Consider the following 14,186-nt stretch of genomic DNA (forward strand, 5'->3'; position numbering starts at 1 on the left):
AAAAGCCCAAATTTTGATGTTAAAAAAATATACTTAAATATAGATGAGATATACTTGTGTTTTCTTTTTGGAATTAATATTAAATAAAGCATGGAATATTTCATTTAAAAAAAAAAAAAGAATGTTTACGGAGTTCTATGTCGCAAGTGGAAGAAGGTTTGGGACCAGGTTGCCTGGCTGATACACTAAGCCCTGAGTTCTCAAGATTAGTATCATTACTGTTATTGTTACATTTTTTTTTAAAAGTCTCTCCTGAATGTTTTCTTTTCTTTTCCCAGGGTGTTTTCTTAATGAAAATCCGAACAAGCCACAGGATGGACTCACTTTCCAGCGGACAGGGTTGAGGGCTCTGATCTGCTCATTCATATCCTCGTCCACATTGAACCGATTAATCACCGAGTTGATCTTGAACGCCACTCTGTAATCCCTGCACCACCTCCTCAGTCTCTGGAGAGTCTCAACGTGGTTCTTCTTTCCTTGACCCCGACCAATAAGGACATTCACTTCCTCATTGAAGCTATCACAAGAGATAGCAAGAATGTCCAAATAGTCTCCTGAGAGAAAGTGAAAATCTTTCAATTTTCTTATTACAAAACCAAGCTCTTTAGGTAGTTTGTCTCTTTATGATAAAATGTATCTTGCACTTATCTTTTTTCCCCTTTTTACTTTTTAAAGACAATTTCCCTTAGAAGTCACAAACATCACTGAACTGTGCATGATACTTAGTGCTGGGTGAGACCATTTTAAAATATTTGTTCTTGTTAGGTATCATGGAATTTGTCCCGATATGTAATGGGGACTACTAGGCCGTTGGGTCATTGGCAGAGTTTTTAGAAGTGGATTTCAAGGCCTTTCATCCTCGTCCATCTTAGTCTAGATCTGAAACCTGTTCAGCATCAAAGCAACAAACAAGCCTCCACTGACAAAGGGATGGTGAGTATGCATTGGCAAGGAATCGCAATACTCAGCGTGGATGATAAAAGCTCTACCACTGAAATACTACTTTACCCTTCATTTGTTAGGCATATTGACAGCAATTCTAGACTGACTTCTACCCACTCCACATGAACAAAATTGCTCGAATGAAAAACCCTAATCTTTTTAAGATCCTCTTCTTAACATCATGCATATTTGATTCGTCATCTACATATTATGGATACCATATTTAATGTCAGGTGGTACTGTGTTAAATGCTGAGAAAACCAAGATTCAGGGCGGTCTGATTGATGAACAGTCCCTCCCTTGCAATGCATCCCGTAAGTGCTGTGCCACTGGAATGTTACTGGAACACAGCGCAGTATCGCTGAAATGTGTCTTTCATTGATTTCTTCTCCATTGGCTTTGGGTGATTTTCAGTTGTTTATATTTGCTTTTCTTGGTTTTTTGGATTTACTGTGATAGGCTGTCATTTCAAGTTATTGTGTGGCACTGTTGACTTTTTATTCAAAGGAATCCCTTTATTATTTCTTGTGAAGTTTACCTTTTTTGTTTTTTCTAAATACCCTTATATTCTATTTATCTGGACACGTCCTATTTTCACGATTATATCTCAGGGACAAAATTGATAAGATACATAATTCTTGCTTGACGACCTTTCTCAGGATTTCTATATGCTATTGCATTGTTTTCTTGCTTGCACGATTTCTGCTCAGAAATCAGAGCTTAGTCTTACTGGCTCCTCTGTGGGTAAGACTTAGTTTTTCTGTGAGCTCAGTCTAACTGGCTCCATTTTGTAAGTAGCATTTGGTTTTTCCTGAGCTACTCTTAAGATTCTATGGTTTTTGTTTTCAAATGTTTGCGTGTGATATGTCAGCAACGTCTTGTGAATCTGTTGATGTTTGCAGCCGATTTAGCTGACTAAGTGTGTATCTCCTCATCTTCATGACAGAAGGAATGATTTACTGGCAGTAAGTTTTCAAAACTTCGCTCTATTTTTTTTCTGTTCACTCCCTGTTCTGCAACTTCAATCACATGTATATTATGTATCTTGATAATATCCCACATTACTCTCAGACTTTATTTTCCTTCATTCTTCTTTCCTGATTGTTCCTCACACAAATTGATGTCAAAGGATTTGGCCTCTATTTCAAGGATTCGACCTGCTACTGCGTCAATTCTATGCCTATGTCCTTCTACTAAGTTATTCATTTCTGAAATTTTATTGTTGATATTGTGTTTCTGATCACCGTTTTTATATGGTTTCTCATTGCCTTCAATTTTGTTGTGTTGTTCCTGGAGTGTTTTCCTAAATTGTTTTAGAGTTTCATTCTGTGTTCCTGTTTGTGGGTGTGTTTTCCTTGAGCTCTTTCATGATCTCTTCCAAACCAAACTCAATGCGATTGAGTTGATTCTAACTCCTTGCCACTCTCTATGACAGGGTAGAACTGCCCTGTGGGTTTCCGTGACTCTTGAGAGAAGTGGAAAGCCTTGTCTTTCTCCCATGGAGCTGATGGCTTCAAATGGCTGACCTTGCTGTCAGCAGCCCAATGCATCACCACTGTAACAATAGGGATCCCTTGAGGATCCTCTGGAGAAGTCCTTTGAATTCCCTGTCAGGTAGCACTATTACTTTTCCTACTCAGAAACATTTTCTAGCCATTTTGGTCACTTATTTGAGCCTCCTTGTTCTATTTTTCTGATTTAATTGAATATCATCTGTTACTTGGGGGACATCAAGATATTCTTTTATTGATTATATGTGTGTTTGCTTTGCCCTGACTGTTATACACAAGTTGTCAAAGCGAGTGTACAATGATGGTCATGAGTCTGGCAGCCCTGGAACATTCCACATCTGTTCCTGGCTAAGCAGGGCAGTGGCTGGCAGTATACCAATCTCAGAATCGTAAGGTCCAGTGCTTCTTAGCCTACACTACACTTTGGAATCCTCTGAATTCCCCCCAATATAGACCGTTTGCTCACCATGACGTTCTGATGTAATTAGCCCCCATAGAGATATTTTGTTCAACATTCTTGAGCAGCCACTGTGCTGCCAAATAAAAGGCCTACTCTCTCAGTCCCAACATGATTGACAGGTGAGACTATTAAGAGACACACCAGTATTTTAATAATTGAATAGTAATTGCAAACAAACATAAAGATCAGAACTTTACATTTTTTAATCTAATAAATTTCCCATTGGTGGCTAAATTAAGACTTTAACTATTGATATTAGCTAAAAGGAAATGCACAAATAGCTATACTTACATTTTTTTCTGATATCTATCTTCCCATACTTGTCTACTTTAAGCCCCACCAAACTAAAAAGTGTCATAACTCCATGCCTAACTTAAAAAGAAGTTAGTTTAAACAAGTTCTATTTATTTTCCCTTCCTTTTCCCCAGCAGTTCTGGCTTAGGACTCAGAATGGAAGGAAATAGGGAAAACACTAATAATGGTAGCAGAGTAACAATAGCTGATGTGTCAGCCAACATAATGTACCATAACGCTGGAACCAGTTCTCCCGGATCAGGCTTCCATTGCTCACAATGCTGACACTCGGTAGCTGTAGATCTACTTTGCAGAACTTCACCAGCTCGCCTAAGTATTCTCCTCGGTCATGAATAAATGGCTCTCCCCCTGAAAAGTTTATTTTCTCCATACCTGTTAGAAGAGAAATGTGACTTTGTTTCCTTCTGAGTGTTTTTACACTTTACAAATATCCATTATTTCCTTCAATGGTAAATGTAGTATTTTTTCAAAGTAAAAGAGAAAGGGGGAACAGATGACAAGGTCTACATATAACCTCCTCCCTGGGGGACGGACAGCGGAGAAGTGGGTGAGGGAGACGTTGGATGGTGTAAGATATGATAAAATAATAATAATTTATAGATTATCAAGGGTTCAGGGGGAGGCGGGAGCGTGGAGGGAAGGGGAAAAATGAGGAGCTAATGCCAAGGGCTCAAGTGGAAAGCAGGTGTTGTGAGAATGATGATGGCAACATATGTACTAATGTGCTGGACACAAATGATATATGTACGGATTGTGAAGAGTTGTATGAGCCCCTTATAAAATGATTGTAAAAAAAAAATGTCTGATGGTTCCTCACCATCCATCCCACTCTATGGAAATATAATCATGTAAACAATAGGGAGCTTAACAAGAAAAAAATGCACATGAAGTTTTATTTTATTCTATTTAAAATAAATATATTGTAATGTAGAGAATTAGCGACACTGATAATGGGATAAATAAGAGGCCAGAGAATAGAGTGAGATTCGCAAAGCAGGAAGCCATTTCCACTGCATCTGGGAGAGCTGTTCTTGGGTCAGCTCTCCACCTGGTAAGATCCCTCAATATCAGTCTGGGATTTCCCGTCACCTTTCCCGGATAGTACATGCCTGTTGTCCTAGCTCTCATTTACTTGCTTAATCCCTGGTTTTGGAAACTCATTTAGGAGGGTCCTGGAAAATGTAAAGAATGAATTGTAATGTAAAGTTAGGACTACAAAAAACAAAACAAGCCCAGTGCCACCAGCTGTTCCCTAATCATGTCGTTGTGAAGTACCATCCAGTCATTTCTGACCCGCAGTGATCTGATGCATGAAAGAACAAAATACCTGCCCCATCCCCACCACCTTCCCATGCTTGAGGCCAGCTCAGCGGCCCCAATGTCAATCCATCTCCTTGGGGTCCTTCTTCTGTGACTCTCTATTATACCAAAGTGTCATCCTTCTCCAGGGACTAGTCTTTCCTGACAACATGTCCACAGTAAGACAAAGTCCATTCTTGCCTCTAAGGCGCACTCTGGCCACATTTCTTCCTAGACAGATTGGATTTGTCCATTTAGCATTGTATCCATTGTATTTTCAGTATTCTACTCCAGCACAATTCAAATGTATTGATTCTTCTTCAGTTTTCTTTATTCAATGTCCAACTTTCACAGGCATGTGGGGCAATTAAAAATATCATTGCTTGGGTCAGGTGCACTTTATTCTTCAAAATAATATCTTCACTTTTCATTACTCTTGAGAGATCTTGTGTAGCTAATTTACCTAACAGAGCATGTCATTTGATCTCTTGACTGCAGCTTCCATGAACATTATTTGTGGGTGCAAGCAAGACAAAATCCTTCACAACTTCAACCTTGTCTCCATTTATCATCACATTACCTATTGGTCCAGTTGTGAGGATTTTGGTTTTCTTTACCTTGACTTGTAATCCATACTGAAAACTAAAATCCTTGATCTTTATCAGCAAGTGCTTCAAGTCCTTTCTTTCAGCAAGCAAGATTATATCATCTGCATATCACAGGTTGTGAATAAGCCTTCCTCCAATCTTGAGGCCACATTCCTCTTCATATAAGTCATCCTCTCTGATACATACAGATTGAGTAAGAAGGAATGGTGAGAAGACACAACCCTGTCACACACATTTCCTGATTTTTAACCATGCAGTATTCCCTTGTTCCATTTGCACAACTGCCTCTTGATGTACAAGTTCCTCATGAGCACAACGAAGTGTTCTGTAATTTCCAATGTTCTCAGGGATATCCATAGTTTGTTATGATCCACACAGTCCAATGAATTTGCATAGTCAATAAAACACAAGTAGACATATTTCTGACATTCTCTGCTTTCAGCCAAAATCTGACATCAGCAATGACATCCCTTGTTCAGACTCCTTTTATGAATAGTCTGAACCTCTGGCAACTTCATGTCAATATAATGCTACAAATGTTGCTGAATGATCTTCAGTAAAATTTTACTTGCATGTGATATCAATGATAGTGGTTTATAATTTGAGCATTGTTTGGTCACCTTTCTTTGGAGTATGTACAAATATGGCTCTCTTCTAATCAGTTGGCCAAGTAGCTGTCTTCCAAATACCTGGCAAAGACAAGTGGATGCTTCCAGTGCTTCATCAGCTTGTTGCAACATTTCCATTAGTAGTCCATCCATTCCTGGAGCCTTGTCTTGGCTTATGCTTTCAGTGCAACTTGAAGTTCTTTCTTCAGCATCATTGGTTGTTGCTCATATGCTACCTCCTGAAATGGTGGAATGTCCACTAGTTCTTTTTGGTACAGTGACTCTGTGTATTCTTACCATCTTGTTTTGGTGTTTCCTGCATCATTCAATATTTTGCTTATTGAATCCTTCAAAATTGCAACTTGAGGCTTGAATTTTTTCTTGAGTTCTTTCAGTTGAAGATACACGGAGCACGTTCATCCCTTTTGGTTTTCTAATTGTAGGTCTTTGTATATTTCATTATAAGATTTGGCTTTGTCTTCTCAAGCTGCCCTTTGAAATTTTCTATTCAGCTTCTTGACTTCATCCTTTCTTCCATTTGCTTTAGCATCTCTATGATATAGAGCAAGTTTCAGAGTCTCTTCTGACATCCACTTAGATCTTTTGTTTTTCCTTTCCTGTCTTTTTCTTTCTTCATGCATTCTGTTATTACTGCTCAATACACCAAATCTGTTCTTGAGGTAAGGAGAAACAGCTGCAAAAATCTGCTAATGTTTGGATGTTATCAAAATTCAGATAGGATAGATTCAAGGTCATATTTTGGCTTTCATGGGCTTGTTTTAATTTTCTTCAGCTTCCACCTGCATTTATATATGAACAATTGGTCAGAGTCCATAGTTAGCTCATGTCATGATTTTAGCTGCTGACATTGGACTTCTTCCCACAGATGTAGTAAATTTGACTTCTGTGTATTCCACCCAGAGAAGTTCATGTGTCTAGTCTCCTGTTGTGGTATTACAAACAGATATTTGCTATGAACAAGTCATTTGCTTTGCAAAATTCTATCATGCGATCTCCAGTTTCATTTCTATCACAAAATCCATATTTTCCAACTACTGTTCCCTCCTCTGTTTCCAACTTTTGCATTCCATTGCCAGTAATTAATGCATCTTGATTGCAAGTTAATTTTCAGACTGACATAATTGGTGGGATTCTTCAAGTTCTTCATCACTAGTTTTCATTGGTGGTACATAAATTTAAATAATAGTTATATTGATTGGATTTCCTTGAAGGTGGACATAATACTATCATGAGAGCATTATACTTTATGAAAGATTTTGTGATGCCCTTTTTGACATTCCTCTTGTCTTATTCCCAGAATACTAAGTCATATAATCATCTGACTCAAAACAGCCAATACAAGTCCGTTTCAGCTCAGTAAGGCCTGACTTCTGAGCTTCCTAGATTCATTCTTTGCACATTCAAAATTCCAAACATTAGCAGATTTTTGCAGCTGTTTCTCCTTACCTCAAGTTGTGCCCCATCAGTAAATGAATATCCCAAAGGTTCCACTCCCACTGACTCATTTCACATTAGTTGACTGCATTGCAAGAAATCGGCTTCTCCTCAGTTACATTTCAAGTGCCCTTTGACCCAAGGCACCCATCCTCTGGCACTGTCTCCAACAAGGTTCTACTTCTACTCCTTGGGCCCTCAGAATCTGACAATGCTTTAATGCTTTGCCTACGGTTTTCAGCAACTCCGTCCTCTGAAGTGGGGGGTCAAGTTCTTCTTCCTTGTCTGTTCTTAGTCTGGAAGCTGTGCTGAAACCTGTTCACTTCGGTGGCCTTGCTGGCATTTGAAATACGAGTGACTAGCTTTCCAGCATCACAGCCACACACAAGCCACCACAGACTAAGAAATGGACAGACTAGTGGTAGTCCTTAGTCAGCGACCCTATATAGGGTTTCATGTAAGTCTTTACAGGAGCAAATCGTCTCTTCTTTCTTCTGAGGAATAGCTGGTAGCTTTGAACCACCAACCTTATAGCTAGCAGTTCAACACTTACCTGCCAGTGCCACCAAGGCTGATGTGAGGACTCAAAACCAAACCAAACTTCATGCCATCTAGTTGATTCCACCTTACTGCAACCATATGGGCAGAATAGAACCGCCCTGTGAGTTTCGGAGAGTGACTCTCTAAAGGAATAGAAAGCCTCATCTTTCTCCCATGGAGAGGCTAGCAGTTTCAAACTGCTGACCTTGCATTGGACAGCCCAGCACATAACTCACTATGCCATCGGGGCTCCTCAGGGAAGGGCTCATGTATCTAAAGGTATACTTTTGATCAATAATTTGGCCTGGTATAATATTTGCATTGAAAAAATTTAACTCAAATTTTCTGGGGGCCATTACTACTTTTCTTCTAGATTTTAATACTGTTTTTCAAAAGCCTGGTGAGATTATTTTTATAATTCTTAGGACTATTTAGGGTTTTTTTCCTCCTTTGGAGAAGCTTTCTTTCTAGTGTTCTATTTTTTTGGGGGGGAGATTCTATACCTTAGTTTTAGCCATCTTTCTTTATTTGTCAGATCACTTGAAAAGACCCTGACCTTTATGTCCTTAAAAGTGTTCTGATTTGATAACTCCTTTTTAATCTTATACTTCTTTCTTTCTTTCTCGAAAGCTTAATATAAACTTGTTGGAACTTCTGTACTTATCTGTTTTATTTTTTTTCCTTCTGTCAATCTCTGCCTTTTATCCCATTTTTCTAAAACGTTACCTTTAGTTTATTAAAAAATTTAATTTTAGAAATACCACTTTTTTCTTTCAAACCATTTTATTAGGACCTCATCCAGACATCATACCATTCCATTTTTCATTCATATTAAAGTACTTAATTGGAATAGCTACACTGCTGACCCATCAAACAAGAGCTAAGTACCTTTTGGTTGAGGCTTACAGTAGAGTGACATGCCCTTTGGCCATTTATTTGACATCCCTAAAATTAGAGCTCTATAGTATGGGTGAAGCCGGGCAGAGCCTAACCCGAGAGGTTGAGGGCCAAAGAAAGGCCTGAATGAAGCTATGGCAGAAAAGAGTCTGTCTTGTTCAAAAACTTGCAGCCTGAGCATTTGTAACCTGTTAACTTTCCTAAACAGCCCGCCACCATATGTTCTTTGAATGCTGTAAGCCAATGCAATGAATTGTTGGACCCAGCTGAAAAGTAGAGTGTATGGGAGACATGGTTGCTGGCAGAACTGGTGAGAAGTTTGGAGGGTAGAAGGGTTTAGCTAGGCCTTGGGCTGCTGTGGAATGGGGGTTTCCTTCCCCTTTTGTGTAACTGGAAGAGGTTAGACATAGCCTCTAAGCCTCTATGGCATTTCTTAACCTTCCTTCTAATGATTTTCCTCTAATTTTTTTTACTGTAATTAGAGTGTAGTAGAAGAGGATTCTGTCATTTGTCTGTCAGTTTTGCTGTACTGTGGTGGCTTGTGTGTTGCTGTGATACTGAAAGCTATGTCACTGGTCTTTCCAATCCCAGCAGGATCAGTGGAGCTTCCAGTCTAAGAACTGACTACAAAGAAGGAATCAACTGTTCACTTCAGAGGTATTAGCCACCGAAAACCATATGCACAGCATAGAGACAGTGAGATACTGAAGAACTGATGGCTAGAAGCAGAACATTGTCAGACACAGTGTCACGAGGTGAGGCCCTCAGGTCAAAAGCACTCAAAATAGGATTGAGGAAGAGCTGCTTTCCCAAAGTAAAGTCGACCATGATCATGTGACTGGAGTAAAGCCTGTGGGAGAAAAACTTTTGAGATATTCATTTTATGATGGGGCACAATTAAATGAGAATCAGTTCACACCACTGGCCTGAAGGGATCATCCGCCCTGGATTCCCTGTGTTTCCAGTTCCTATCTGTAGCAGTGTACATCCTCTGGTCTAGCCAGACTTGCAAGGTAGAATTCTGATCATGATAGTGGGGGCGGGGAGGAAACTTTTAGGAACTAGAGGAAAGTTGTATTTTTAATTGTTGCTACATTGCATCCTGACTGGCTCGTCTCCTCCCCAAGACCCCTCTGCAAGGGGATCTTATCAAGGGGACATGGGGGGTGGGGGTGGGGGTGGAAATGAGCTGATACCAAAGGCTCAAGTAGAAAGAAAATGTTTTGAAAAAGATAATGAAAACATATGGATAGATATGCTTGACACGATGTATGCATGTATGTATGGATTGTGATAAGAGCTGTGAGAGCCCCCAATAAAAAAAAAATTTAAAGAGCTAGGGAAAAAAAAGAACTAGAGGAAAGTTGTATGTTTCAAGAGTGCTATACTGCACCCTGACTTGTGCCCAAATTCTTAACCCACAGAAATTATGGAATAATAAATGTTGCTCTTTAAAACCAAATAAAGAGAGAAGCAGTTGCAAAAATCTACTAATAATTGTAACTCTGAATGTGGGAAGTATGAATCTGGAATAAGTGGAAATCATCAATGAAATGTAATGCATAAATATCAATATCCTAAATGCTAGTGTGCTGAAACGGACTGGTCTTGGCCACTTTAACAATCCTTCACAGCTGAGTCATATAATCCTATTACTATCTTGCTTCACATTTTTCACCCAGACTCATTAGGAAAAGCAGAAACACACTCCTTATGCAGGGTTCCACCCACCTGTGTTATGGGAGTTTCAAAATCTATGACTTTGAGAGCCATAGCAAGGAAATCACTGCACAGCAAGGGCATTGCAAACTAAGCTACCCAATTGGTTTTTGAATTGATCTATGGTTGATCGTATAAGTCATGTAAGAGAATTAGGTGAGGAGTTAAATTATTAAAATGTTTTAAAATAAGATCATGTTTTATCAGAAGGAGAACAGAGACAAGGAGTTGCAGGATTCTATCAGTAAAAAAGCTATAGCATACTGAGAATTGCAAGGTAGTTCTTAACAGATAAAATGTAAACAAGCATGCCAACATATTGTGGAGTGAACTGAATCGGGCTCAGTAAAGGTCACCCTAAATGAAAAAAAATCAGGTCAAACAAACCTACGTGTTAGAGCACAAGTGAGTACTGTAATTGCCAGTGGTAGTAAAAGCCCTTGGTAGCAATTGCCAAAGGCTGGAAGGGGGCATGACCTCTGGCACTAATGACATTGTGTTTTTGATTTGAGTACTGCTTCCATGCCAGTCTGCTCTCTGAAATTCAACAGCTGCTACTCAGAGGATGTGTGTAATGTTGTGCATGCATGCATTACTTCAGAGCCCTGGTGGTGTAGTGGTTACGCTATGGGCCGGGATCCTCATGGCCAGCAGTTCAGAACCGCCAGCAGCTCTGCTGAAGAAAGGACAGTTACAGTCTCAGAAACCCACAGGAAGGTTACTATGAGTTTTTAATACTTCCATTGTTAAGAGTTACTAATGAAGAGAAAGGTACTAATGATATTGCTCAAGTTGTTAGAAGAAAGATAGGAAGGCAAGGAATGAAGGGCAGATTTGGAGCTCAAGAGACTACATTTGAATTAGACATGCTAATAATATCTGAGGAGCCAGAAAAGTTCTAGTGTGATGATGTTCAGCAAGCAATGTCATTAATAGGTTGGACTTCCACTTAATTATTAAAAAAATAACATTAAGAGCACATACATAATCCAAAAAGAGAGCTAAACACTGTTGTTCTTATGTTTAAAAAAAATTGGTTTTGTTTGAACTTTCCTTATTACCTGTTTCTGGAAAAGCCAAGTCCTTGAGTGGTTTGGATTCTAAGAATAAGCATTTGAACAAACTCAAGGGAGCAGCAAAACCCTTCCCAATCTGCCCTTTCCAAAGTACTAGGCAGAACAGAATCTGTCTTGCAAGAAGTACAACTTGCAAGAATGCTCCTTAGAAGCAAAGATGGCAAGACTTCATCTAAAGTAATTTGGATCTTTTGTCAGGAGAGACCAGTCCCTGGAGAAAGACATCATGGACTTGGCAAAGTAGAGGGACAGTCCTTGACAAGATTGGTTGACACAGTGGCTGCAACAATGTGCTCAAACAGCAGAACAATTGTGGGGACAGCACAGGACGGGCATTGTTTCCTCTCCCTTGTACCTAGGATCTCTCTTAGTCAGAACCAACTCAATGGCACCTAACTACAACAACAACAGAGACAAGGGCCAGGCATTTGCATATATTTTTACTCACTGAAAAGTGGCAACACTTATTCACAACACTAGACCAACCCTACAATTGAGGCAGACCTGGGTGCCTACTCCAAAATTCCTGGAGATTTTCTTACAGGTGGCATTTCCACTGTGGATGGGAAATGAGAGTTCAAAGCTCTGGGCAATCTCTCTAGCCTGTGTGTGCCCCCATCCTACCTTTGCCTCACCACACTAACCTGTTGTTGAACCTCATCTCTCCTTCCTGTGAGTGTGGACTTACCTGCATCCTTAAGCCAAAGCAGTCCGCGCTTGGCTTCCGCAAGGGGCAGCACAAAAGACGTTTTGGCAGTGTGGAAACAGAAGCCACATTTGTAGTTGCACTGGCGCGTGAAATGATAGTTGACGCTGGTGGGAGTAATGGGCAGGTCGTCTTCTACCTTTTGATTCTCAGCTTGTGATTCTTTATGCTGCTGCTGCTGCTGCTTCCTCTGGGGACCTGCCAACCAAAATGTCCTGAGAAAGGAGAACAGTGGAACCAGAGCCGACCACAGAGAACTCAGCTGCTGCCTAAAAGCCTTCAGCAGCATTCCAGCAAAAGCAAGTGGCATAAGCACCCACATTGTGGCCAAGCACCTGGGAGCTGTCCCTGCATGCTGCACAGACAGCTTTATATACACGCTAACCTTGGAATCTGCATCCCCTCCCAGCAATCTGTCTGACGGAAGGAAGGACACGCCTTCTGAGTAACTTTCAGCTGAGTTCACTTTCGATTTTCCTCTTCCTAGAAAAAAGTTGAAACTGAGCCAATTCTGAAGTTTCGGTTTCCATTCTGCCTTTTACTGAGTCACTGTTTTCATTTTTCTGTGTAACTTTTTAGAATAGTTTTATTATGGTAAATAGATGGATTTTATTGTTTTAAATATATATATATATATATATATATATACACACACTCGTATCATACACAGAATGTTTGCCAATTCAACTATTTCCACCTCCACAATTCTGCAACATTAAGTTAATCGTGTTTTGTATCTATCTCCACATTTCTTTCCCAGATGCTCCCATCACTACTTACAGAAACTAGGGAACAACCTGTCCCCCTCTCTCCTACCCCGGTAACTACTAATCCTCTTGGTCTCTTTACATCAGTCTAAACCAGCCAGGCCATCTGGTCCATTCCCCCTCATAGCGACCCTGTGGTACGAAATAGAAAGGCCCCTGTAGACCTCCTCTTTCTCTTTGGAAACAGCTGGTGGTTTCAAACAGCTGACCTTGTGGCTTGTCCCCCAAAGTTATAACCCACTAAATTATCAGCCTATTTAAGTGGATCTTACAATATGTGTCCTTTTGTGACTATACACTTTTCAAGAGTCATTTTTACTTAGAATTATTCAAGGTTTTCCAATATTCTTTATAACGGGCAAGCATTAGTGTGTTTCTTAGAAAATATCACTGAAATTTTCTTTCTTTAGCTCACTTTAACACAAATTGCATTTGAGAATCTGATCTTGTATTTACAACACATTTGAAGCAAGCTTGGCAGGGCGGGCGCAACGGTAGAATGATCGCCTTCCATAGGTGTGACCTGTGTGTGATTCCAGGCAATGCCACTCCCATCTGAAAGCTTGTGTGTTGCTATGACGCTGCTGCTGCACAGGTGTGAATACAAACACAGCTAATGAAGACAGACTGTTTCGGAAAAAGCAGCCTATGAATCACAATGGTTCCTGTTGTACATGAGTTCAACAGGAATCAATGACTAACTTGATGGCAACTAATAAGCAGCAGCATAATAGTGTTTGAATAAGTGTTGTTTTGTCTTTGTGATATTTGTACAAAGTTACAACAGCTCTGGTAGTTACATATACAAATGTAGCTTCACCACTTAACAAGTGACTTGGCGGCAAATAGTTTCTCTGGATTGCTATTTCCCCATCTGCAAAATGTAACATCCTGTGGGATTTTTGCAGGCTGAAAATGCTAATATATGTTAAAAAGTAAGTGACAATTTTTTAGTAGTCAATTAGGTTTAGCTACTGTTATTCTAACAGAATTATATGATGAATAGAAACAAAGGTGAGTTTCATTTTCCCGAGGAGGGAAATGGAAAGAATTTCTCAATAGCAGAGGAGTGCCTCATGACTATTAGTCATGCAACAGTGGGTATTGTCCAAGGCCTTGAAGTCTTGTTAGTCAATAATATGTTAACGTCTAACTGTGGTTTGGCTCAATTAAGAATTATTTTTCTCCAAATGACACGTAAATGAAAACTGAATCAGTTTACATTTCTAAGAAATGTTAGGTATCACCTGATGGCTAACAACATAGATTTTTTTTGAGACCTA

General features: G+C 39.7%; 1 protein-coding gene across 2 annotated transcripts in view; it reads right to left on the reverse strand.

The window, feature by feature from the left end:
* The window catches only part of RSAD2 (radical S-adenosyl methionine domain containing 2), a 24,444-nt gene extending 11,936 nt beyond the window's left edge, over positions 1–12,508 (reverse strand). For both annotated transcript variants that reach the window (XM_045286740.1, XM_004696011.2), the window contains exons 1-3: positions 12,119–12,508; positions 3,439–3,600; positions 325–554 (exon numbers count right to left, since the gene is read on the reverse strand). In XM_045286740.1, the coding sequence (XP_045142675.1) occupies positions 325–554; positions 3,439–3,600; positions 12,119–12,458 (732 nt within the window). In that variant the 5' untranslated portion in view covers positions 12,459–12,508. The remainder of the gene's footprint in view (positions 1–324; positions 555–3,438; positions 3,601–12,118) is intronic.
* Between the last annotated feature and the right edge of the window lie 1,678 nt (positions 12,509–14,186).

Source organism: Echinops telfairi, unplaced genomic scaffold, assembly GCF_000313985.2.
Source record: "Echinops telfairi isolate 266 unplaced genomic scaffold, ASM31398v2 ScPeMD7_9;HRSCAF=40, whole genome shotgun sequence".
Classification (NCBI taxonomy): domain Eukaryota; kingdom Metazoa; phylum Chordata; class Mammalia; order Afrosoricida; family Tenrecidae; genus Echinops; species Echinops telfairi.